At 34.4% G+C, this 26,936-nt stretch overlaps 1 protein-coding gene across 1 annotated transcript in view; it reads right to left on the bottom strand.

Annotated features, from left to right (window-relative positions):
• Positions 1–26,936, bottom strand: part of LOC117172910 (protein unc-79 homolog) — a 600,505-nt gene that overhangs the window by 321,614 nt on the left and 251,955 nt on the right. The window contains exons 7-8 of the mRNA XM_033361204.1: positions 21,886–22,041; positions 1,157–1,332 (exon numbers count right to left, since the gene is read on the bottom strand). Of these exons, the coding sequence (XP_033217095.1) occupies positions 1,157–1,332; positions 21,886–22,041 (332 nt within the window). The remainder of the gene's footprint in view (positions 1–1,156; positions 1,333–21,885; positions 22,042–26,936) is intronic.

Here is a 26,936-nt window from a genome sequence, read left to right as displayed (position 1 = left end):
ACTCGGGATACTTATAAGATACTACCATGATTTTTTCAGATTTTTTGGTCCAAAAATAAATTAGGCCAAAAACCGGCCTTACCGACCCTCCCCCTTTGGTTTATCATAACAAACCACTGAGTTTTAAGTTTTAAGACATCCCATGTCCATGTCATTGACATGACTTTGCAATGTTCAAAAGACATCGTCTAATCGTACGACGGCCTTATGATATCATAAAAATATCTTAACGACATGGTAATATGCTGTCCCAACGTCGTCCTAAAGATGTTGCAACGATGTCGTAAAGACATCACTACATTTTGCGCCCACTCTTGAATTAAGCAGAATTTTTTTCAATTCCATATACTTTTATATACGTTCGAATTTAGTAGAGTTCAATCGAGTTCAGCAGATTACTCTTGAATTCAGTAAAATGCTCTCATGTTCGGTAGAACTATCCTGAATTTTATATTCTTATCCAGAATTTAGTATAATTCTCTTGAAATTAGCACAATTTAATCTAAAAATCCACAATTAGTACATTTAACCAACCCCCTCCCAAGTTCCTTCGATTGAAACAGCAAAACAATCTTTATTTAGAAAGATCATCTCTGTTGTATATGTCGTAGTTATTTATTTTTTTTACTTTTTCAGCTAAATGCAGCTAAGATGCGATTTATTACGTGTACTTCGTGTAATGTTTGAAAAAAATTTTAATTTGTTTAATTCTTTTGTCAAAGGCAGCTGAGGTTAAATTATCAAATGTACTAGATGTTGTTTTTAAATATTGCTGTAGGTGTGGGTAGTAGATATTCTGGGTGTTTTTTTCTTTTCAGATTATTTGTTATTATTTAGTTGTGTCTAAAGCAACTATAGTTAAAGGTACCTGATGACGGATTCGTCAAATCTACAAGGGATGGTTTTTCAAGATGCTAAGTCTTATTTTAGTAATGGGGTTATCTACTAAAGTCTTGAAAAGAAGTCTGGAGTGAATATTTTTAAATGCAAATTTGTTTGGCTGCTTTAGTCAAAGGCAGGTTTCAATTTGACTTTCTAGGAACTTTGACGTTTTGGATTCTTCTGCTATGTATTGATCGACAATGTTCATACGTATTCTGTATGAATATGCGCAATTGTTTTACCTGTGTACTATTATCTACTTATAAATACTTACCCCAGTTGAACTAGAGATGGCGCGTTATACAACCATGGTAAAAATCTAGACACAGCTCTATTTTCTCTGTTGTTTCCTCTAGTTATTTCTAGTGCTAGATACTGTGCTAGGCCGCTTTTGAGCAAACCACCCAATGTATCTTCATTTAGTCCTGGCTTGCAGCCCTTGTTGTAACTCTGTAAGATATAATGCCTTTTAATATGTCTTACAATTTCGATGAAAAAATACGTGAATAATCGTCTGTCTTTACAGTAAGAAGCCGGGGCTTGATTGAGCTCGCAAATGGATGCTTTTATATCACTAAATGGCTCGTATAAACTTATCTTGTATCGCTTCATAAGATTTTCAAATTGCGAATTGCAAAATTCTTTTCCTTTATCAACATTTGAATTTTCCGGTATGCATCCCTTATCAAGTACAGATTCCATGGCTTCAGCTGCATCTTCACCCTTTTTTGGATTTAACGGGTACAACCTAGGCAAATTTTGCAAATATGTCAGTTACAGTTAAGATGTACTTGTATCTTTGTTAACTCTCTCGTATGGTTGCATTTCAACAGAATCAGCTTGACGGGTCTCATAAATACCACGAATATCGAAATGTCGACGTTGGTAATTTCGTCTAGCTGGGTTGTGCAGCTCCTTCACCAACTGCAGATTCTCAGCGTCAATTTTTGAAAGTATTCAGCTTGGTGTCTAATTGACTAATGAGCTCAGTATTTCGATACACCAGATTCTGAATTGATTCAACATCAACTTTCACATTTTTGAAAAGTTTACCAGTGGAATTTTCCAGAGTTTCAATTATCATTGTATTATTGACTACTTCGGTTCGCAGAGAAGAAATAACATCATAGTATATAGTCTGATGTTCATATTATTACATATTATTTCAGCCTCTCGCAGTTCATCGATAATTGATATAATTTCATTGGTGTGACTTGGATTTCCAGCTGCTTGTGAGGCTAGGAGTAAGCGTAATCGATCTGCCAATTCATTCGGATCATCTCGGTAAATTTAATCCATTAGACTTTTCTCTCTAGCAATCATGTATCGTGGGGTCATACCTTCACCTGATCATGATTTCCGGTCTTTGCTTCGTCCATTAGAATTTTTTGATGAAGACGGGGAAATTAAATTCATTATGAATTGTCTATATTAAAGGCATTACCGACATGAATATAGTTCTGACTTAAACTTATCTGAGAATCTCCAATCATTAATCTATCTTTCGTTAATTTTCTTACTCCATACACATTATCGATTTCTCTACTTCGTTCGCCTAACAATATGAGATACCTGTTTGCATCATCATCAATCCATGAAGATTTAGGTGTTTCTCAGTTTTTTCGCTTCACTGGCAGTTGATGTCTCTAAATTACTAATATCTACAGTCTCGTCTGCTTCTTCCTCATCCTCATTAATTGATTTATATGACAAATCATCGTCCTCATCTATACTTTCGTTTATATATTACTATTTCAGATTTATGAAACAATCCAAACCTTTCCTATATCTACCCTGGTTAAGATTCCTATCCTTGTTAATTACAACAAATCCATACTCGCCATTATTCCAGCATGCTAAACACACATTTTTAAATTTTGAATAAGTCATATCAGTATTTACATGATCATCATGAATGTGCTTTAGATTCATTTCATCTTGCTAGAATAACGCAAGTAAATTAACATTGTCACGTACGAGATGTTTTGGAATATGAGCATATGTCTAACTTAAGTAAAAACAGTGGACATCCTTGTGTCTACCCATAGAAAAGAATGCTCTTATATTATCTTGTTTCTCACAAGTCACATCATCAAATACAATTACTGAGTTTGGTTTCGCTTCACTTGGCATTATATTCTCTTCATGCTCATTGAAAGGATAGTACTCAACGCCATCTATTGATTGAGGCACTTTTGCCAAAAATTCATACTTTGGTTGCATTAGAGATTTTAAGTAGATTTAAATATTTTCAAATCTTAACACATTTTGATGTATCAGTACAGCTAGCAAAACATTTGTCTTTCCACAAATGGAAGGTCCACAAAATATAGCTCGTATACTGTTTGGTAGTTTGGTAGTTTGGTAGTTTTGAACAAACGAATCAAAATTCTGAATAGGTTTGTTTCACACGCTGTGCTTCAAACTGCATCTTAACGCAGACTGACTGAAAACTCTATCCGGGTTATACATGTTGACCCTTCAGTCTGAAAGTATCCTTTGCATAGATATGATCGTTCACAGAGGCAAAACAGTCAGTCGTAAACGAACCGTGAAGTGGGCAAGACCTGAGAGAGGCTTGCTCAACAGAATCATCAACAATTTGCCGTTTGAATAGCATTTACCTGGTTACCAGTACTGTGGACTAGGTGCGAAACTAGCCAAACAATTAGCACGAGTTGATCCGGGAATCAATCCACTGGACGCTGCTTGCAAAGAGCACGATATAGCCTACTCACAAAATGGAGAAAACATAGAAGCTATAAACTCAGCTGACAGTGTACTAATTGAAAAAACTTGGAAACGTGTCTTTACTCCGGACGCTGGCATAGGTCCATGATTTCAAGCAATGATGCGCAAACTGCCATTAAATCTGTACTCAGAGGCGCGTATTCTGCCTGTACCGGTCAAAGCAAGAGGATTTTGACCCTTTCTTATGTATGTGTTGCCGGTCTTAGTGCTGCTGGAGCACTAGCTGTTGGAACTGCGGAAAAAGCTAAAGCTATGGATGATGCAAATTCGGCAAAACAACAACTTTCAGAGAGTAACCAACATAATGAAATGATGGAAGCTATTGATTTAGGAAAAGATCTATACTTGAAGCCATATAGGCAAGGATTAGGGTTTCATCAATAATCATATAAACATGAAGCAGGACTCAAGCACAAGTCAAAAAACTCAAAGTGAAGCTACCTCATCTAGCCTTGACTGATGCAAATTTACTAAAACTTGCAAAACCTTTGAACATTCCACATTTTCGAGGTGTCTTTATGCGAAATGGATTGCCAAAGGGTGGACCACGTAAATGTGAATGTGCTATTGTTGTTCTTGATGATAAGAAAGGGCCAGGAGCGCATTTGTGTTCCTATAAAAAGAATAACGGTAAAATAATTAATTCCGATAGCTTCGGTAATCTTTGAGCACCTTCGGATCTATGCATGTAATTCGGTGTTGGCAGCATAAAGTATAATCACGAGCGATATAAAAATTACGATACATTTGTGTGCGGAGATTTATGTTTGTAATTTCTATGCAATCAATTGAAATCTAAAATTATGTTTTCTCTATATAAGTGCTGAAATTTTCAATATGAAATCAGTTGAACGCTAGTTGTCGTCATGGATGGTCAATTCTGGATTCAATCCTGGAAAGGAACTATTTTCCTCCAATCGAGTTGTTATCATATAAAAATTACGCGCATAGACGCGTTGAATTTCTAACCTTCAATTCGATACCCAATGTAGAAATTGGGCATAATAAATTTTATCTGGGTGATGAAATAATTGACATATCTACAGAAAGTTATGAAATAAGTGACATAAAGCGCTATCTACAGAATGCTTTTGATAAACAAGGGTATTGGACTTCACAATAAACCAAACAATTATAATTTAAAAAGTGAAATTCACTGGAGTCACGGTATAAATCTCGAACCCAAAAATTCTATACGTCATTTGCTGGGGTTTCTCCATGCATACTAGAAGCTTAACAAGCTTATGAATCTTATTAACCGGTATAAATCATAAAAGTGAATTCTTTGAGAATTAAGTCTAGCATAACTACAGGTGCATACATTAATGGTCAGAAAGTACATACTATTCATGAATTTTTCCCTCTAGTGCCACCTGGATATGAGATAGTGGAAGTACCATCTCTTGTCATTTACTTAGAAATCGCCGTGCAGACAATAGATCATATACAGTTTCATATAGTTGACCAAAGCAGACATTTAGTCAATTTTCGTGGTGAAGTTATTACAATTAGACTGCACGTCAAGTCTCCATAATAATGGGTATCCTTTCCAACAAGAAGATTAGCTTTGATTTCAGTCAATCAGCACAATACCACACAATAATTAGTCGACAAAGAGTAGTCAAAGGGTTAACACCTCAAAGCGAGATTTGTGATTTTTTGCACCTACATCTGCTACTTTGTCTATCAACAATTGATTATTTGTCAAAGAGGGGGAAAATTTTAATATTCAATCACCAATCATCTTTGATGAGTCTATTGCACACTGCAATCATCATTTCATCACAACAGTGATGAAATTCGGATTGTCGTTCAAAATCAGGACCAGTGCCTCCTGTTGAGCAAAAGTTCACTTCACGTAGATGGAAGAATCGTAGAAACTGATGGAGCCCAAGTGACAAACACAGCTTTAGTTTCTAATGCCATCTGTCATTTTTTTGAAGAAGCAAGATATAAAATCAATGCAATAGAAATTGATTGAAATAAAAATTCTGCTCTGATTAGTCTCATGAAAAATTATGTACCTCTTAATCCACGACAATCACATTACATACAGAATAATGGTTGGCTTGTTGTAAATAATAACAATTAATCACTAGCAAACGTCACTGGATACTTTGATGAAGCCATACCTCTTAGCATGATATTTGGTTTTACTGAAGATTATCATAAAATTATTTTCAATGCTAAACTGTAAAAACCTCAACACAATTCAAAAAACCGAGATTTGTTATACAAGGATTTCAGACAAACAGAAAAAATACTACTACTAAAAAGTGTAGAAAGTTTGATTATTGCAATTTCATCAATTTGAAACTACTTTTAAATGATAAGTGTTACCCTTATAGTAATTTCAATCTTGACATTAATGGAAATCGGTATACTCTTCTTTATGAAATGTATACAAACTTTCAAGCTAATTATTATGGTGAAGAACCACAGCCATTGCTTTGGAGAAGAGAATTTATAGATCATACGCCTCTAGTAGTAATTGGCTGCTCTAAATAGAATGAAACACTGAAATACGGACCAGTTAACGTTCGTCTGGAATTTCAAAACAGTGAAAATTTTTCCACTCAAACATGGGCATATTGCTTAATTTTGCATGATCGTATAGTTTAGTGTGAATCAATAAGTGGAGTAGTGAAAAAGTTGGTATAAAACTGCTGTAACCAAGTAGAAATAGTTTAGTTGAATTCAAGATGCAGTACTTGGTGGATATGCAGGGCTTCAAGCTGCCAGAAAATAAATTTGTATTGAAAGTATTGGCTATTTTAACACTCCTCGATGACACAGGCAAAAAGCCATATTCTTTTATCTTTCAATCGCCCTGCGAGTGGAAGAACGTTCCACCAAAATACAAGTCTATAAACATTTTGACAGAACGCAATCATCATGGAATACCTTGGAAAACTGGTGATTTACCGTATTATTTATTACCTGTAAAACTCATGGACATTTTAGAAAATGCAACAACAATTTATGTACAAGGATTGGAAAAAAAGAATTAGTTGGGCAATTTGTAGAAACATCATGCGAAATTTTTGAACTGCTTGATCTGATATGTCCTTCGCTGCAGAAATTACGTGAGTTGTATGAACTTAAAGATATTACGTGTAAGAACCATATGTATCAAAATTTCTCTAAATGCGCAATTGAAAATGTAATTTTATTGGAATACTGGATGATTTTACGAGAGTACTTATATATTGATTATTATTTTAATGAATGTGCATAAGAAATTTTTTTTCCATATATATTTAATCTACATAATTTTAAGTATATATAATGTACTTATTATTTTGGAAATAAAATAATAAATCAAATGAAACGAAACTTGTGTGTTTTATCTGAGAGTTCCTATTCCTTATAATGATGAGTGCGAATAGTAGATATGTGAACTGGATCATGTTGCATCAGATTACGAAATCAATTGAAACAAAATGCTTTGCATTGAACTTTTTTCAGTTTAAATTTAAGCAGATGATTTTTTATTTGAATAAATGAACTTAAAATAATGATTTTCAGGGTCGTATTCAATAAAAAACGCAATTTTATATTTAACTATTTTTATTTTATTTTGCAATAACTTGTATTTTTGACAAACAATTGTATAGTTTTTTTGATTCCTTCTTCCAATTTTTTACATATATACAATTTACATTATATTTAAATTACAAAAGATTATGTTGTATTTCAATCACTGTAGATTATAATATCTAGCCTATATATTCGCCACATTAAGCTTTATCTACAGTATATATTCTCTCTCTCACTCCTACACTCCTATATACAATGTATTCTATCTTCATTTTTCTCACTTCTACATTCGTATATACAATTTTTACTAGCTTAGGTTTATATACAGTATATTCAATCTCTCTCAATCATACGCTCATATTTCACCTCGCTTGTTTTCTTCTCATATATACAATCTTAGTAGCTTACAATGAATTTTTTTGACACAGATATATACAGATATTCAATACTTATACATTTTTACACTGCATTAACTTCCAAAGGTTCATGGACTCTATATTTATATCCTCATGGAAAAGTATCTGTGGTACCAGGGAGCAGCATTCGTTTACCATGATGTCAGCTGAGAGCAATCTTATCTTGGATAATTGTGTGTAACTTCGTGCTTTCGGCTTCGGATTAGGTGTTGGGTTTTAATCAGATTCTGACAAGAAATGAAAGTCTGTTTATAATCATCGAATGTTATGGTTTTCAATGTTGATTCTTTTATACCTTTGGCTCTCTTTTTTCATCTTTTTCTTCGCCCAAAACTTTATATGCATATAATTTTGATTTTAGACCCACAGATTTAGTAATTATTTTTCCGCTGCATTCATCTTTCATTAATCCCAACACGTTTTTAACCTTCAGAGAAATTATGTAAAGATTCTCTGGTGGATAATCTGATGGGTCAAATGTATGGATGTCTTGTTTAGTATATTCGTAAAAGTTGGGAACAGTGAAATTATAGATGAGACTGTCTGTATCTGTATATAGCAATTTTGCAGAATTTTCAAAGTTTGGTGGAATATAGTTGTAATAAAATTCGTACGTGGTAATTTTTGAGATATCAAGGACTGTGAAACCAATGTAGATAGCTTTATTGAGAAAAATCTTTGTTTTTTTCAATTCAATAATGACCATGTTTTCATGAAATATGGTAAAGCTATGGAAATTTGATTCAGCAATTACAGATTTTTCACCATATCTTCCCTTCCATTTTGTAACAAGCTTGACATCGTTGTGCTCCCTAACATTTTGCATTGTCTTCCCAAAAACGGAATTGTTCATCAATTCATAGAAATTTTTTCCAAATTCGTTAGCTGCTCTTTTTCTATGTCCAGTGTTCAAATCAAGGTATTCTTTTAGCCACGCTTTTTGTTTGAATTTTAGCGCAGAGTTCTGGATATAATGAAAAGTCCTTGTGCAAATCTTGAATATCTTCTGGATACTCTAGATCTACTTCAAGAACATAACCTTCAGGTGAATCATTTGGCACATTAAAAAAGTCTGAATCGTTTTCGAAATTTTCTAACCATTCAAAATCTTGATATAGTAGAAACTCACTCATAGCCTTACCATACTGATTCTTAATAGCCAAATAAAAAATGTATGATTTCGGAATACATTGATTAAAATTTTCCCCCATAAATCTATTCTTTGCTTTTGCAAAACGGTCTGAGCATTGTGAAACACCACCTCTGATTACTTTTTGAATTAAGAGTAGCACCTGCACATCAGTCAGTAAGTGTATTTCAATTCCAGTGTACTTTTGCATTGCATCAAAAGAAAGCCCCGGTGCTGTGTAATAATGCAAAGGATCTAATTTATATGTCGCAAAAAAGTTTTTCTAAAACTTTTAAAAATGATAGCCAAAAGTAAAATATCGGTTTTGAGGTGCAGATCTGAATACTGCCCTAAATTTTGCAAATGAAACGTATTCCACACTTTACAAGTGTGCTTGTAATCTTCGCCAGAAATGTGGCAATCGTTTAATTTTGCATACAATGCCTCTTTCGGATGTAAAATTTTTCATCTCATTTTTTCCAACTATCAATGTAGTCGTATGGAAAGACACCTTTTCTTGTTAACCAATTGAATTCGATGTCATTTTTACAAAATTTATAAATTTTTGTCAATGATAGATACTTTTCTTTATTTACAGGCAGTAAGGAGACATGTCGCTCAAAACTGTGAGCTAATTTTTTTTATTAAAAAGTATGAGTCGTAGCCATATAAATTATAAAAAACTACTGGAATGATATAAGAATCTTTTTAATTAATGTTGCAGCTTTCATATGCTGGAAGAAAGTACTTCCCTCTAAAGTGGCAATGGTCGCGATTTTTAACATCGTCTTTCTTAAATTCTTTTTTGATAATGTGACACAATTTTGCATTTTGAAAATCTTGTTTTTTCTTTGAAATAAATTTTCAATTGATACTGATTTTTATAAACACGAATTTACTTTCACTGCTAAATCTTTTAATTCTTTTACGAACATTTTAATACAATCATTTCCACGGTAGACCTTAGGTTCTGAGTTCGAATCATTAAAACTGCATTTTGTATAGTACGCAACACTAGTAGGGATATGCTTTTGCTCCGCAGCTTCATCTGTTTGTTAATTTGTAATTGGTTCCAACAAACATTCAATGTTTACATATATTAAAAATGGTAAATTTTCTTTGTATCTATAATTCTTAAACTTTAATATGCTCCTAACGCCCTTCTTTTTTGAAAGTATTATTCTACAATGATTCAGATTTTCGCAATCAGCTCTATGCTTATTCAAAGAATTTTCAAATTTAAAGTGACACAAGCACCTAACGCAGAATTATGTGCAATGGTTTGTTTTGTTAATTGTGATTCTTTGAGTCGAGAGAGATTTCTAATCCATGCGAAATGATACACTGAATTACTTTCACTGTCATTGTCATCATAAGATAATCGGTATTTTCAATCATTAGCAGGTGAATTGTAGGACATTTCGTTATTTCATTACTTATATACAGTGGGACAATCTCATCTTTTTTCCTATTTTCCTCATATTCTATGCCCTAAACATTTATATGAAATTGATTCATTTTTTCAAATTTGTTGATATCTTGAAAAGTGATGGGAAAGTTGATTCCATCACGTTTCAAGAGCGTATCAAAATGTGGATAGGTAGAGACACGCTCTAGGTGGTTGTCAGCTGGACAAAAGGCGGTCATTACCGACCAGAGAAAACAGTACTCATCACTGTTCTCAACATTTACAACTGCTCCTTTTTCTCTAGTAAATTTAAGTAATCGCCCAAAAGTTGATGATACTACTGCAAAAGGTGCGTATTTATTTATATTTAAATTTATAATCTATCTTAATATCCACCCAGACTTTTTTTTTGCTGAAAATCCTCTACTTTAGTCAAAAGTTGCTCTCTAACTTTACTATCAAACTACATATTTATTTTAGTTAATTCTAAAATAAGTTCATTTTTAGTATTGAGAAATTTTATTAATTCAATTTCCCGACCCTCTTCTATAGCACTAAATTTTGTGGCAAGAATGACATTTGCTTTTAAACCCCCCACAAAAGTTTTCAAAGGATTTTTTATTCTATGTCTAATAATTGTTTTTGCATAAACAAAGCTGTTCTCATTCGACGCTTAAGAGCGGACTCCAGGTCTTTCCATCTGATTATGCCACCTTTCCTATCCAAATCCTCATTCTCGCCAGTTCCACTTTTCTGAAGTTTCTTGAATATGCGGCTTTTTGATGTCAGTAGACCAATTGTTGAAATGAATTTTTTTTTTTCACCCAGAGAGAGATGCTTTTTTCCTTGCCACAGAATTTTGTTTAACCTCCGAACATCTTGCGTGCACTGATGTGTAAAGTAGGTGATTTCAGAAATTGTTGAATTTTTATGCAACACTTCATAGGCATCTTCATTTGAATAAGCTTTCTGCAGTCTAGTGAGCTTATGAAGTAACTTTTATTCTCCAACAATTTCACAAATAATATTTTCAACAGATTGCACTGAGGTTAAATTTAAAAATGTAATTTAATTTGATTTTAAATTTGGATAGTTTAATATTTTTAAAAGTTTAGATTTAGAAACCATAAGAAGGAGCACTAACCGATTTTCAACAGACACCAGGTTTCCTATCATTAGTGCACAGGTTGAATATGTTGATGTTCGTAATACAATTTTTTAAGAATACGCAAAAAAGTGTTTATATTAAGTTGTATAAAGCACGAAAGCACGTGTATTCAACAAATGCTTGATGAAAACTGAGGGAAATGTGTGCGAAGCGCCCTTTTATAGATGAAAATTTGCTATCCGTATCTTGAAACATATCTCTCTCTCTTTGACTAGTTGTTCTAGAACCTTCTACATTATAACCGACACGTGCTGATATAATTTTTGAAGATTTCAAAATGTCATACGTAATTTACAATAACCTTGAAGTTGTTTACGAAAAATTTCGTAGTAAAATGTGACGATGACGTCATTCATTTTAGAAAGATCAGCAACATAGAAAAAAATTATAACGCTGAATTGAATCATTCTCGATTCTCCATATTATATATTATAGAGTAGCCTTAGTGGATGATTGAGAAAAAGTTTCAAATATTTAATTATATTAATTTGTTGTATTTTATTAAACTTTTATTTTTAATCTTTAACGTGTAATAGGTAAAAACTGACCTTTCTAAATGAGAGTTCAAGCACGAGCACATATCTATGGATAAAATGGCATCCGACCTCAGCTGGCATATTATTGCACGATATAAGGAGCAATAAGCATTGGCCTGTCTACTCTAGATATTTATTTCATCTTCTTTATTTATAATGTGTCCCGTAAGGGTTTACATGATTTCCATTCCTTACAATCTTTCCGCTTATATCTATATTTTTTTACAATATTATCCTTTCTATATATACAATTATTTACAACTGTGAGCGACGAGTAAGCGAGCGACGAAAGCGCGAGTGTAAGCAAGAGAGAAAGCATGAGAACGCAAACACATCTTAGTCTACTTAACTTTTACCTTACCATTACTTGCAATCTTTACGCTTATAATCTAAGCGACTCCCGTTTCCTTTTTCTTTCACTTTTTTATACCTCTATTTGCCTTTTTTCATGTGCATTCTTTCATTCTCTCTCATTCGCTCCTCTAGCACCCTTCAACTCCTTCATCCATTCTTCTCCTAATTCCTTCTCCTCTAGAATCTTAACCACATTCTCTTTTCAGCTTGCTTCATCTTCCATTCCTCTCCTACATCCTTTCTATATATGCTCCCATCTTTCCTCCTTCCATTCACATATTCTACACTTTCAGTTTTCTTCTTTTTCCTAGTACATCCCCTCTCTTACCTCGTTTCCCAATATAAATCTTGCTATTCTGGTCCACCTTCTCTCTCCCCATCCCTTTTCTAAATACTTTAACACTCCTTCCTTTTTTATCCTCTCATACCTTTTTTTGTATTTCGACTCCTCAATCATCCCCCATCTTTCTATTAATTGTCTTTCCTTCTCCCTTTTTTCCAATTCTTCATAGTTTACTCTAGCCCCGTATTCTATTTCCCTATCATTATAGAAGTCCCTCCTTTCTTCTTCCCAACTCGTTAATTTGAACGCCCTCCCTCTCCTCTCTTCTACCTCCATCAAACACTTTCTCGCTAACTCCCCTTCCTTTCCCTCCCTCAGCTTCGTCTCAAATTTTCATGCTCTCTTTCCCACTCTAATAGTTAACTTATCCCTTTGCGTTTCTTCTCTCACCATATACCTTGGCATCCTCCAGTCTGCCCCTAGTATCCGCCTTATATACCTTTCTTGTAAATTCTCAATATCTTTTCTTCCTTTCCATCCACATATCCCTTCTCCATAACCTAATACCGGCCACACCAGCGTATAAAATAACTACATTAACCTCCTCCAATTTTTTTTAACCTTCTGTTTCCTATACCTCATGTCAGTTTCATTATCCCTGCTGAATTTTTTATCCTTTCTCTTATATGAGCTGTATGATCTCCATTCGTTTGCAGGATATATCTTAAATATTTATACTCTTTTACTTTTTCTAACTTTATTCCCTTCCATCTCTCCGTCCATCCATTCTTCCTCCCCCCTCTTTTTCGAAACTTCATTATCTTTGTCTGTTCTACATTTACATTTAGTTTTTCCCATCTAAGTATCTCTCTAATCCTGTAATTAATCTTGCATCCCTTCTTCATCTTCTGCGATCAACACTATGTTGTCTGCGTATGCAAGTGTATGTATATTTTCCTTCTCTATCCTAACTCCTCCCCAACCTTTTCTCCTCATTTCTTTTTCCAAGTCTAATATTAATAAATTAAATAAAAGTGGGCTCAGAGGACATCCTTGTCTCATATCTTTCAGCAACTAGAAACTATCTCCTACTTGCTCTCCTATCTTTACCCTGCTTTTTGTCTCTCTAAAAATTTCTGATACTCTCTTCATTAATCCCTCTCTTATCCCCTTTTTTTATAATAACTTTTTCTATTTCTCCTCGGTCTAATGAGTCAAACGCCGACTTTAAGTTCACGAACAATGCTATCATTTCCTCTTTTTCCCTTTTCATTCTCTTATTTACTAGGTAGTTCAGAACATACATGTTGTTCATTACACCATTCCTTTTCTAAACCCTGTCTGATTCGGTGACTCGATTTTTTTTCTTCAACTTCTAACTTCAATCTCTTCGAGAAAATAGCTACATATACTTTATACAGTGTTGGAATCAGCACCACCCCTTATAATCTTTAACCTCCTCTCCCTTGCCTTTCTTTACTATTGGTATAACTACTCTTTCTTTTCATAACTCGGGGTACCCCTCTCATCTCCATACTCTATTACACATTATCCATGCCCATTCCTCTAGTTCCTTCCCTCCATATTTCCATACTTCATTTGGAATCTCATCTATACCAGGTGCCTTTCCATCCTTTATTATTCCTAAAACCTTAACTATTTCTTCCCTTGATATGTCCTCTTCATCATCTCTTTCTCTACCATATTTTCCTCCCTTTATAACTTTTCTCTCTACTCCTCCTAGCAAATCCAAAAAAATATTTCTTCCATTCTATCATTTCAATATCTTGGTTTACTCTTTTCGTTCTTTTTCTTTCTCTATTTACTACCTTCCATATCTCTTCTTCCATCCTAGCCTTCTCCGCCACTTCCTCAAACCTTTTATTCTCATCCTCTTTCTTTTGATAATACATCTCAGTACACTCTTTCTTTTTTTCTATATTCTTCCCCATTACTTTTATCTTTTCTCCACTTTCTTAATTCCTTTCTGATCTCCTTTTTTTCTCTTTGCAGTCCTCATCCCACCCACTTCCACTCCCCCCTTTACTAACTTCATTTTTGTTTGTGCACTCTAATCCTATTTTTAATTCTCCTATCATTTTTCCCATCTCTTCGTCCACATTTCTCTCTACCATTTTGATATTTCTTATTTTTTCTCTAAACTGTTTTTCCTTCCCTTGACCAATCCTCTTTTCCAACACTTTTTACATTTTCTCCCCTTCTACTCATATTTCTATTGCTTTTTTGTCCCTCTAATGTCACTATTAAGGGAAAGTAATCAGAATCAATATATTCATCTGCCTCTAGTTTCTTAACCTTCTCTCTTACCTCATTATCCACTATCACATAATCAATTGCGGTTCCCCTTTCACTTCCTGAGCGTGTATATTCTTCTTTCTCATCTCCTTCTATATTTCCGTTTAAGATGTACCATCCCAACTCCTCCAAGCTGTTCAACAACTTTTTTCCCTCCCCATTTAGTACCTTATCTTTGGATTTTCTTCTTCCCTCTTCTTCCCATTCTCTTCCTCCTCTGTCTTCTGTTCTCGCATTAAAATCTCCACCGTTTATCAGCATAATCTCTTTTTTATTTTCTTCAATTATTTCTTCATCTCCTCTGCTTTCTCTTGCATATCACCATTCACATAAGCCACCACTACCTTTCTTTCTTTTTGCATTTTGCACTTGTCATTTGTAACGTCTTGGTGACATTCCCCTTACTCTTTCCCATCCTTTTTCATCTAGCCACGTCTCCAACATTATGACTACATCCAATTGTGTCAAATTTCTCATAAGCTCCCTATCTTTTCTCTCCAATCCTGCTATATTCCAGTAACAAATCTTCCATTCCTCCCTAATTTCTTTTCTCATCTTTTTTTCCTTCTAACTATTTCTTATTTTTCTATCTCCCTATCCTTGCTCTCCTCGTTTCCCTGCACCTCATTTCTTACTACCTGTTCCCTTTCTTCATCCCAATCCCACCATACTTCGTCTATCTGTATTATCCCATACTAAACCCATGTTCTCTTTCCCTTTTCATTTCCCTCTTTCGCTATTTTCCTGAATTTATACTGCATCTTCCAACTACCCATGTCAAATCATTCTCTATTTTCTCTGGGCTTCCATATAATATCCTCTTCTTTGTCGTCACCTCCCTCTTATGTTCCCATTTCTTGAGATTTACCAGTACCATTATCTCCCCTCTTCGCTATTCCCTTCCTACATTTCATATTTCCACTATCTCTACCTTAGCATCAAGTCTTTTTAGTACCTCGTCCACCCCTCCCTTCAGCCCCTTCCCCTCTAATCTTATACCCTTTATCACTATGTTTAATTTTCTTTCTTTCCTCTCGTTCCTTTCTCTTCTTTGTTCTATTTTTGTCAGCCTTTCCATCTCCTTATTCTCACTCCCACCCCCACTATAATCCCGGTCCGAGCTTTCAAGTTTCTTCATCCTACCTTGCATCTCCTCTAGCTTTTTATTATTATCTTCTTCCTGCTTCTCTAGTTTTTTTCCAAAGACTGCATCCTATTTTATAACTTTTCCCTCATTTCTTACCATTTTTTTCTTTCTTTCTTAAGTTCCGCCATTTTCCGCCTAATTTCCTTCTTTAATTCCTCTCATCTTTTCTCCTGCTTTTCTTCATAAATCCTCATTATCACTATCATCACTTCGCGAATTTCCTTTTTTTCCGGTGACGATCTAAACATTTTTTGATATTTCATGCTCGCACCGATGCCTTCCTTCTCTTTACTGCTTTCCTTATCCTCTCTTTTCCGTTTGATAAAAGCCTCAATTAAACCTACGCTTTTTGCTCTTAATATCTCCTGTTCTATAGGTTTCTTATACTTCCCCCTTGCCTTCCTTTCCTTGATCTCCTCTTTCGGTGTACTGAACACTTCCTGCTCTACAACTGTTTCATCCGCGGAGATACTCGCTCCGCTAGCCGTGAATCAAATTCAAATTGTCCCGCCTTCTATGCTTCCCTGCCTCTATCTACCATCGCGGCTTGGTACCTGTCTCAAATTTTGTCGTCGCTACCCAACCCTGCTACTGCCAACCCGATCAACACAGTCTAAACAACCCAACTTCAACTTCCACACAAATCTGTCTGAATCCTCCAAAATATCTAGCTTCCCTTTTCAATCTCAATCCCCCAATTAAACTCTCACATCCACATCCTTCTGCACACTTTCACAATCCACTCACCTCATATTTCACCACAATATCAGAAAAACTCAGCATCAACAATTCCCTCTACTTTGCTGTCTATAATCTCTCTCTCAAGTGTCGAAATTGTTTGTAGTATCTTGTTACATTACCTCATCCAGACGTTGGCGGGCATAGAATATGGCAAAAGAATTGATATAATGCTTTTTCGCTTGACTACGAAAGCAAACGTTTACGAGCTGTGAAAGAAGTGATCTCTCTCCAGAACGATATAATATGATAATGAAATGTGTGTAGAATATCTGCAACTGAATATCAAAATTATATTTTTTTACTTACTGTATTCTCCGTAAAGTTTTCTTTTTCTCGCGGTAAGCTAATAAATTCCACATCAAATTCAGAAAAACACAATGTTTTATCTCAAAACAAAACACTCGCAGCTGTCAGATCTTAAATCTTGCTGATATTTTACTTAACACGTACCGAACCTTTACCATTCAGCGTACGCACTTCAATGAACTGTTTCCGAAAATTCGAGGGTCACTTTTCATTCAAGCTCCCATTGTCGTTTGGCCTCCTTACTATTACTCCGTCCTTAGCACACTTGTCCAATCCAAAGTCCATATCACTCTCTCCTGTGTACCCCTCGACGATATTTAAAGCACTCTAAACTTACTTTTCAATAGAATTTTACACCTCTAGGTATTCTGAATAAAATACATGAGGTAACGTATGTTTGCGATGATTTTTTCGCCACAGAGGTATCCAGGTTCCTATATAGGAGCAAGGCGAACAGTTCCATCAAGATATCAAAATAATGGAATGTCGTTACTAAAGGAGATGGGATGCGAATATGTTGGCAGATTTTGGTTGGATGCTCAGGAAAGACATGCAGGAATATGATGGAAAGCGCAAACGGAACCCTTTGCACAGATCATTCGATGAAAAATAAACTCTTTATAGTTCAAAAACAGGGGAGGACTGAAACTACATCTACCTATCATTTTTACACCCACAATATAGCTCTCATGATAATAACAGTTTGGATTAATGAGATTTTCAGAGGTTATGTCAGAAACCTGAAGACATGAGATGAAATGGACTCTGGATTCGGTTTTAACGATCCAAAAAACATACCACAAACATCGTATGACCAACTACGTCAGCTTTATTTTTCATTTTTGGGTGTCTGAAGGTTTTTTAAAGGTTATGTCGAAAACCTGACGTGATGTGGTGAAATGAACTTTGTTCTTAAGAGATCCGTCAATTTAAAGCGTTGTTCTCAGTAGATTTCAACAAGACTTACCAATTATCATGCTCAAGTGTTTCAACTGGAAACAAATTATCGAGGGCGAAGAGTGAGTTTCGTAATGAGAATATAATCGTTAAAACCGTTGGTGCTTTGAGAACCTTCTTTGAAAACAAATCGAAAAAAATCTCAGTTACAATTTATGGCTGTAATTCCTGAGAAGTTCACAATAGACATTTTACACGAAAAGAAACTATTTTTAGGGATCGAAGCATTTTAGAAGAAAAAAATAAGGATGTTTTCTAGACCGCTATAATATTTATAGAATAATTACGCTAGTTAAATATGAATAATCTTTTTCTCTGTCCTAATAAACATATAAGTTTGTAGGAACGGTATAATTTTTATATATAAAGTCAATGAATGATGTTCCTTAATTTATAAAAGTAGCTTTATAGAAGGACAAGAAATTTCCTAATGTGGAACAAGCTTTCAGGAAAATTATAATTACACTAACAAAAACTAACTCTTAATGAAAAATACCTTTAACATATTGAACTGTAACCCACTTGAGCATATGAGAAAAATGAGCTTCCTAAATTTTTGTTATAAAACGTTTACATTCTCATCAGCGAATGTTTTAGATTTGTGTAAAAGTTGACCCCCTCCCTCAGTTTTTGCTAAATGCCTACGTTTTGAGACCTCCTAAATCCGAAAGGCAGGTTTTTACGAAGGTGTCTCTCTGTCGGTATGTCGGGATGACTGTAAGTATGTAAGCAGAGTTTAACTGCACTAAAGTGAAAATCTTTAATTAAAATTTGTTAAAAGCTTCTATATTATATGTGTTAATTATTGAGAGTTTGGATAAAAGATTTCCAGATAAAAATGTGTTTAAGGCCACGTGATGAGTGGATCACGTGACCGGATTCCTACCATACCGACACTCTTTGTATTCCCTCACTCATTATCACACGAAACGCCATATCGAGTTGAAAATTTATGATAATAAATAAAAAGCTTTAAAAAAGTTTGTTCTGGTCCTAAATTTCTATGAGAATGAAAAAGTTTTTTTTGGAAATAGTTTTTTTTTTGTTTCTTTTTCATAATTATTAAAATTTTCGACTAGACCCACATTTCTTAGTGCTTTTTATTTATTATCCCAAATTTGCAAATCGATGTGGCACTTCGTGTGCAATTAAGTTAGGAAATAAAAAAAATGTCGGTAAGGTAGAAATCTGGTAGTGACACCCCTGTCACATGGCCTTAAGCTTCAATTCAAATTGCACTAGTTACAAACACTTTTATATTACAGATACACGTGTTATTTAAGATAATTAGCGGAAAATCCCAAGTTATGAGTCGGGCACATTCGGCCACATGGCGTGATTGTCGCGAACTCGGCTACAGACGGAATAGATCGGAAACCTTCGGGCGTCTTTAGTATAGTCTTTTATAACTCTTGAAAATACCGGTTGCAGATGTTACCAGCGGCTTTCATTTCAATACGCATTTTTATTTAGGAATACTAAACTTTCGTACATTTCTTACAACTTATGTTAATTAAAATATTTACTTTTGACGATATTTTTTACCAAACTTGTTATTGACCATTATCACAGAAAAAACTAAAGATAAGATTTGCATCGATTGCAGGTGTAAGACTCACAGCTAAAAAAATAACCTTGGCAGATAAACTTTACATGAATCGAAAATAATTTCCGATTTTTAACCTCGCCTGGATAATAACCTTGAAAGTCAAGATCATGGTCAAATTCAAGGTTACCACTTTATTACTTTTAAAAAGCTACTCTAAGAATGACCTCGACTTTTTTCGTAAATACCTTAGCCGAAGCAGTACAGATTGGACCCGACACATACCTGGGTCAAGCCTAAAAACCTTTAGCTGAAGTTCAAGCTCATCCTTGACCCATGATCTGAGTACACTTTTGACCTAAAAGTTGCGGCTCTTCCGATTGCTTACTTTGTGCTATGTGCAAGCTACTCTAAAGTATTGTGCATTGGCAGCAAACAAGTTATCGGAATGGAAATAGGCTGCTCGATACGCTATAAAAGTGTTTTGGGCTAAGCAAAGTACATTAACAGCCTCTTTGAATGTTACCTCAGGCTTAGAAATCGTTATAGAAAAAAATGAAATAACACTAGTTTGTTTTTTTACATTTTTCTGAAGTTTTCGATATTGCTGATCACAATCTTTTTTCACATAAACTTCGTGACTTTAATATTTCCAGTACCGTAAATGTGTGATTTATATTGTAATTGAAAAGCCGTTTTTAAAAAGTGCTTAATAATAAGGATGAATAAACCAATTTGGTGGGGGTGGTAAGGAAAAGTCCCCCAGAGTTTCACTTTTACCCCCCTGATTTTCGGTGTGTACAACTTTCACCATGGTGGTGATCTGGATCTCTGCAAGTGCCATCAATACGCGGACAATTTTAGACTAAATATCTATGGTTCTATTTCTTCCATTATTAGTTTGATTGCCCGGCTTCAAAAGGATATTAACATAGTAAATCAATGGGCACTAAACAATGGGATAACGCTGAAACATTAAAAAACTAAAGCAACTATTATTAGAGAGTTGTCTTCGCCTTAAAATGCTACATTTGCGTTCATCCCTCAGCTTAAGGTTGATGGCCTTGATATTGCCTTCGTTGATTAGGTGAGGGATTTAGATCTCATCCTTAACCGTATCCTCTCCTTGCCAGCATAAGCTCGGATTCTACTAGTTAAGTCTTATTTACCCGTTTTTAGAATATGGGTGTATTATGTACGATGATATCACAACTTAAGTGAATTCTAAACACGAGCAAATACTTAATGATTGGATACGATTGAGCTATTAGGTACCGAAATATGAACACATTACCCTATATCGGCAACGGGTGCATCTTCACCTTATCAGTTTAAAAAGTTATTCTTTAACTTTTTGTTTAATATTGATAATTGTATTCTTGAAATTCGCAATAGTAAAATTGTAAATTGTTAATTTTTCTAATTTTTGCGACGTTTTTCGCCTAAGTATTATAAAAATTAAATCTTTACAATTTGACCCGAAGTCTATATCAGTTACCTAAAAATATATTCCTAAGTTCTCTAGTAATATCCGTTATGCCAACCACTAACTTATATTATCATACATTGCTCATATTCTTCGTATTATATATTAATTTATTTTTAGTAAACTGTAGTTTTTTTACCTGCGTAAAAATCGTCATTTGACGAAATTTGCCACATTCTTTTGTAAAACATATATACAATTGGTTCCTTTTAGGTCTGTTTAGCCCTAGGGACTTAACAAATACATGCTATTTCAACTTTGCACCAACTGTTCTGAAGATGCTTCTCCAAGTTTGGTTTTATCCTGATATCTGGTAGTCGTTCTATGGGATAGCGACTGATAAGGGACTTGTATTTATTTGCTCAGCCATAACTATTTACTGGTGCTGAACCTGGAGTAAAGTAGGTCTTCACTTGAGGCCATCTGCTTACTTCTAAGATTAAGATGTCCTTGCTTTAATAGGGTTGGTTGGTGCTAGATTTGCACTAGTGACAGCTAAAGGGGTAAACTTCGCAGATTACAGCAATATTGCACTAAAATGAAAAAATAATCTGGTGATGATTAAAATAAGAATCATTTAAAATATTTCCTAAAAGTTTAGGGATATAAAATTGGCCACCCTATTTCAAAGCTGCTGTCCAATTTGTCCATTAACAGAAGTTTTGTTCTATCATCGACCAGGGATTTGTTAAAGCATTTAGCAGTTTAGATAATTTAAATAATTAAATATGTTTTGTTATAGCGTAATCTGGCAATAGGTTATCCGATCGTTGTTTTCTATCTTTCTTGAATCCCTTCGAGCTTATGAATAATCCACTCTTTTCATTACATGAGTATCACCCGTGTTGGCCTATCGTATATCAATAATTATGAGTAGTGTAATATGTGTTAGTTAAATAGTAAGTGAACTAATACTAACCTTCACTTTACTTAAGGTGTGGAAGTCTGCTAAGAAATCAAGCACTTCAGAGATTTGTGTTTTCAATGATTCCGAGGCATTGGAATTAAAAATTAAATATGTATCAGTTGATACTTCCTTTAAAGCAGAATTATTAGGTAGAGTGCCTCCAACATCCTGTAGAAAATAAAAGTTGGATATAAAGTCCCCAAAGTTAGTAAGACACTTTGCAATTTTGTTTTAAACAGAGAATGAAACGAAAGTTATTATACTTGATAGTAAATTTGGATTCTAAACTCCCCTAATCCAAACTCCAATCAAACTTTAGGATTATAAACGTTAAAAACTAAACGGGATCGAAATTTCCCAAAAGCATGTTCTGCCTTACACGAAAAATGTTAGTGTATGACCCTACATCGAGAAAAGTAATGAAAAGGCAGCGTTGTCTACATCATCGACATTGCTTACCCACTTAACCGGATCTATATGTATATCGCGCTTAGGCATGAAGTAAGGACAATATGTGTGCGTCCTCATAGAAGCAGCCCTTATGGCCGGTATGGAGTTACGTATGTTTGCATATATCTCATAAATTACACACATTTTTTATCCAAAGTAAGCTCAAACAATTAACGATTTTCGAAAAAAAAGTTACATAAAATCAATATTTTGAAGTTCCAACTTAAGCAATACCCTATTGGCTCTCGCCAATTTCAGAAGATTTTTTTCGAAAATCGATATTTCCAAGTTCCAACTTCATAAATTCCCCGGTGACTTGTTTTTCAACATTTTCGGCTTACTTTGGGTCTAAAATGTTTTGGCTACTTCTGGTTACTTTATGAATATGAGTACAGTCCAAATGGATTCACTATAGGTCCCAGTATCATGACCTATTCAAACTCCACTTAATGTGCACCCCAAATGTACTGAACATCTTAAACATGAAGGAGTCAGTAGGGTGCAAGCAGGAGCTCAAAAAGTGACTTTAATAAAAACCTGACGCACTGTAAGGAACTTCCTAGACAATAAGAAAGCAGGCGAGAAAAATCCTGCGGATTGGTAGGTGGTAAACTGAAAAAAATTGTTCTGGAATCAAGTAAATGTTACTTGATTCAAGTCAATCGCAGGTACGAATGGGGACGATAGAATATGAATATGTTCCAAATAAATAAATACTTGCTATACTATGCTTGGAACAAGCGTACATTTTCTTAATCTGAGAAAATGTATTCTTAGATTGAATATCGCATTTTATTATTCGAAAACTTTATTGTGTTACTTCATATAGAGATGTATTCAAATGCAGAACATAGCTTATTTCCAAGAAATCATTTCTGGTACACTTCAAGAATATATTTTCTTAATCTAAGAATATGTAGTATCGGAGCGACAGACTAGTGCTTCAACTGAACACTATTTCTCAACGAAAAAAAAATTGTTTTCGAAATTATTGTTATATAATCTTCATTTTTTAAACGATTAAAATACGTAGTTAGCGCAGACTGTTTTATTTACACATATAATCTTACGCGTAGACGCTTTGAAAAATCGCACTCGCGAAGGATTGAACCCTACCTGAACTATCCTAACTAGTGTGTCCTAACCGCGCGCTCTACCCACTTCGCTATCGAAGCAATTGGATCTCGGTGACAAGATCTCGGATTAGAATTACAAGGCAGGGTCGTACCAAGTCGTATGGTGAGCCTCAACCAACTTCAAACTAAAAGTTGTTGAATTCAACTTTAATATACCATTTTTTATTTTGAAAAATTTTAGAATTGAATTTTACTAATTTCAATAAAGGCTGGATACTTTTTTTTATGAATATATTTAAAAATCTTATAAAATATTGAAAAAAAATGAACAATAAACAAAAATTCTCCATAAAATGTGCAGTTTTCAATTTATCCAACTCTTTTATTGTATATAATACTCACTCAATTTTAAATACAAAACAACAATTCTTAAACAATAATTTAAAAAATGTTAAAAAAGCGAAGTAAATTTCACTTATTTAACAAGGCATTTAATACTTGTTGTTTTAAAATATTTAAAACGCTTAAAACAAAAATTGAAAATATGCAACAAATAATTTAACTTCACTTATTTTATTTTATTTATTTTTCTTAAAAAATTTAATCCCCTTAAAAACTATCTAAAGCATATAAATATAAATAACTTTTGAGTTGAAAAACGCTTCAGTCACCACAGTGACAAATAAATATTTTCGGATCTTTAACCCTCACATCACAAGGTGGGGTGTTTAGAGACCCCAAGGCGCTATTTTCACGCATGAGCTAGGCCTGGAGCGTCTCAGGGGGGTAGGTATCTCAATAGCCTCCTCTTCAGTTGCCATCTGCACGTGGAAATGGATGAGGGTCACTAAGTCATGATACAGATTTTTTAGAGAAGCCATAATATGAATTTTTACTGTGCTATTTGGAATATGTGATACGTATCTTTTTCATGTTTTTAAGTATCTTTGTATGCTGTCTTTTATGCTGATGTTTAAGTTACTGCATTTTTTGGTCAATCTATTATTAACGTTACTGCAAACAGTTACTTAATCATTTATTATACTTTATGAAATATATTTTGTGTTACAGACTGTGTAAATAGCCTTTGTGTTTCCTATAACTAAAAAATTCTAAGGAATGGAATTTTCTCGTCATTATTTAGCAGAAGATGATTAAAAAAGTTCTTTGAATAATTGTATAATTTTGTGAAATACCTTAGAAACAATATTATACCATAAATCATTCGTAATGTGTTTCAAAATGACTGGGGTGTGGAGACACCCCACCTTGTGGTAAATGAGACTCTGTCTCACCTTGTGGTGTAAGGGTTAAAAACCTTTGTAAAACGCACAGCTTACGATTTATTTAATTATTGTATAATACTTTTAAGCTCAGTTTTTAATTTGAAATAACGATTTCAAAAAAATAATATAAAATATGTAGAAAAAATTGATCGCTAGTTTAAATATTACCTATTTAAAAAAGTGCTGGATGCTTTATTTTTCTTTTAAATATAAAATACTTTGAAATCAGAAGATACAAGAATTCTGTAATCGGATGAAAAATATTTGTTTGCTTTTTTCTTGCATTGTCAATTATTTTATTTAAAAAATGTTTAGTTGTCAATTTTTTAATTGTTATTTTATAACATGAAATGCATTCTAATAAACTTTTTAAAAATGTTATTGAATTCTTTTTTCTTAAATATTTTGCTTTAAAAACGCATAACTTTTTTTTAAATTATCCAGAAAATTAAGGAATTCTTTGACTGAAAAACTTAATTTTGTTAATTTTATTCAAAAAAACCTAAATCTATACTTAATTATTTAAAACAGCAACATTATATGCACGCGACAGTACGCGGGAAGCATTGCATTGCCAATTAATAACATAAACATATAAAACAAGATATTAACTATTTCAGATAGCAAGTAAGAATATAAAAATAAAAATTATATAAAAAATTTTTGCTTAATAAAGGAATTTGTTTCTCATCGAGGCAAAATTAATTTAAAGTTAAAAAATCTGTTGCCTAAAACTTGTTTAGTTTAAATTAAAATAACACATGATTATTTTATATTTTAAAAACTATTTTTTTACTTATAACTTTCATGAATTTTGCCAATTTTGTGATTTTCTAACTGCTATTATCAAACACGAAAATTGTGTGTAAACAAAATACAACTATGTCCTCCAACTGTAATTAATTTTTGTTAAATGAAGAACTGTTACTTTGAACACTACACAAAAATAATTTCAGGGTGGCCGTTTTAATTGAGGAAAAAAATTCCCAGTCATTTTCCGATTCACAAAAATGTTTCACGGTTAAACAGGCCGTGAGAAGTTTTTACAAAGTTTGTGTGAAAGGGGTGAGTGGAGTGTGAGGGTGGAGCTCTAGGGGGTGAGTACGGTTTTGAGGGGTACATTGGGAAGATAGAAATTAATTTACATTGTAGTTGGGGAAAGTGAGGTTAGGCTTGCAAGGGAGCGAGGTAGTTTTCTGTTAAGGTTTTTGGGCCTTCATGGTAAGCAAGGGTGGTTCTTCTTGTGATAAGGAATGTTAGGGATGAGAAAAGGGTGGCTAAAGGGGATGTGAGAGGTGAAATAGGGCAAAGAAACTGAAATTTTAGTGCGGTAAGCGGCAGCAGTCTTTAGAGTCATCTGTGGGCGGCAGTGAGTACTTTTGTGTATGGATAGGTTACAGTTACCGACGGACGAGCGGGAGGTAGGCAGCAAGAGCACTGGCAGTGCTGGTAGTGAAGTAGACGGGGAGGAAATTTCCACAGGGACACGACGGCCAGTTGTGCGTGACACGGTGTCAAGTGGAGCTGAGGGCAAAAGTAGAAGAATTGCAGAGGGAGTTGATGACGATAAGGAAGGAAAAAGGGTATAAAATAAAGGAGATGGAAGAAGATATTAGGATGTGGGAGGAAAGGGCGGACAAAAGGCTGGAGAAGGTGGAGGGCAGGTCGGGAATGGAAGCAGTGGACAGGGGGGAGGGTGAGAAGCAAGGTGTTTGGGAGAAAGTGCAGATCATGACAGAAGAGAAAGTGGGAGAGCGTAGGAATGAAAAGGAGGAAAGAGCGGATAGGGAAACGATAAGGGCAATGGAGTTGAGAATGGACAGAACAGAGAAGGCAGATAGGAGAAATAGTATAGTAATAAGAGGATTGAAGTTCAAGCGCGGGGAAGAAAGGGACGGGTTGGACGCGCTGCTACAGAGCATAGGGTGGGTTAAAGGCAAGTTAGGGAAAGTTAGGATGGAGGGGAGAAAGGAGAATGCAGTGGCGGTGGTGGAATTGGAGAGCTGGGAAGAAAAGTTGGGGGTAATGCGTAACAGAAATTTGATAAAGGACAATAAGGTTTTTATCGATCAAAATTTGACGAGGAAGGAAAGGGATTTTCAGTCAATGCTAAAGGACAGGGCTAGGAAGGAGAGGAGCGAAGGGAGAGCAGTGTAAGTAGTGTATCGGAAAATGAAAATAGACGAGAAAATGTGTGTAAGGGACGAGGAGAAAGAGGTGTTGAAGGAAGTGCATGGTAATTTGTTTCGGG

This window comes from Belonocnema kinseyi, chromosome 5, assembly GCF_010883055.1.
Source record: "Belonocnema kinseyi isolate 2016_QV_RU_SX_M_011 chromosome 5, B_treatae_v1, whole genome shotgun sequence".
Lineage (NCBI taxonomy): Eukaryota > Metazoa > Arthropoda > Insecta > Hymenoptera > Cynipidae > Belonocnema > Belonocnema kinseyi.
This window is presented reverse-complemented; position numbering and strand designations above follow the sequence as displayed.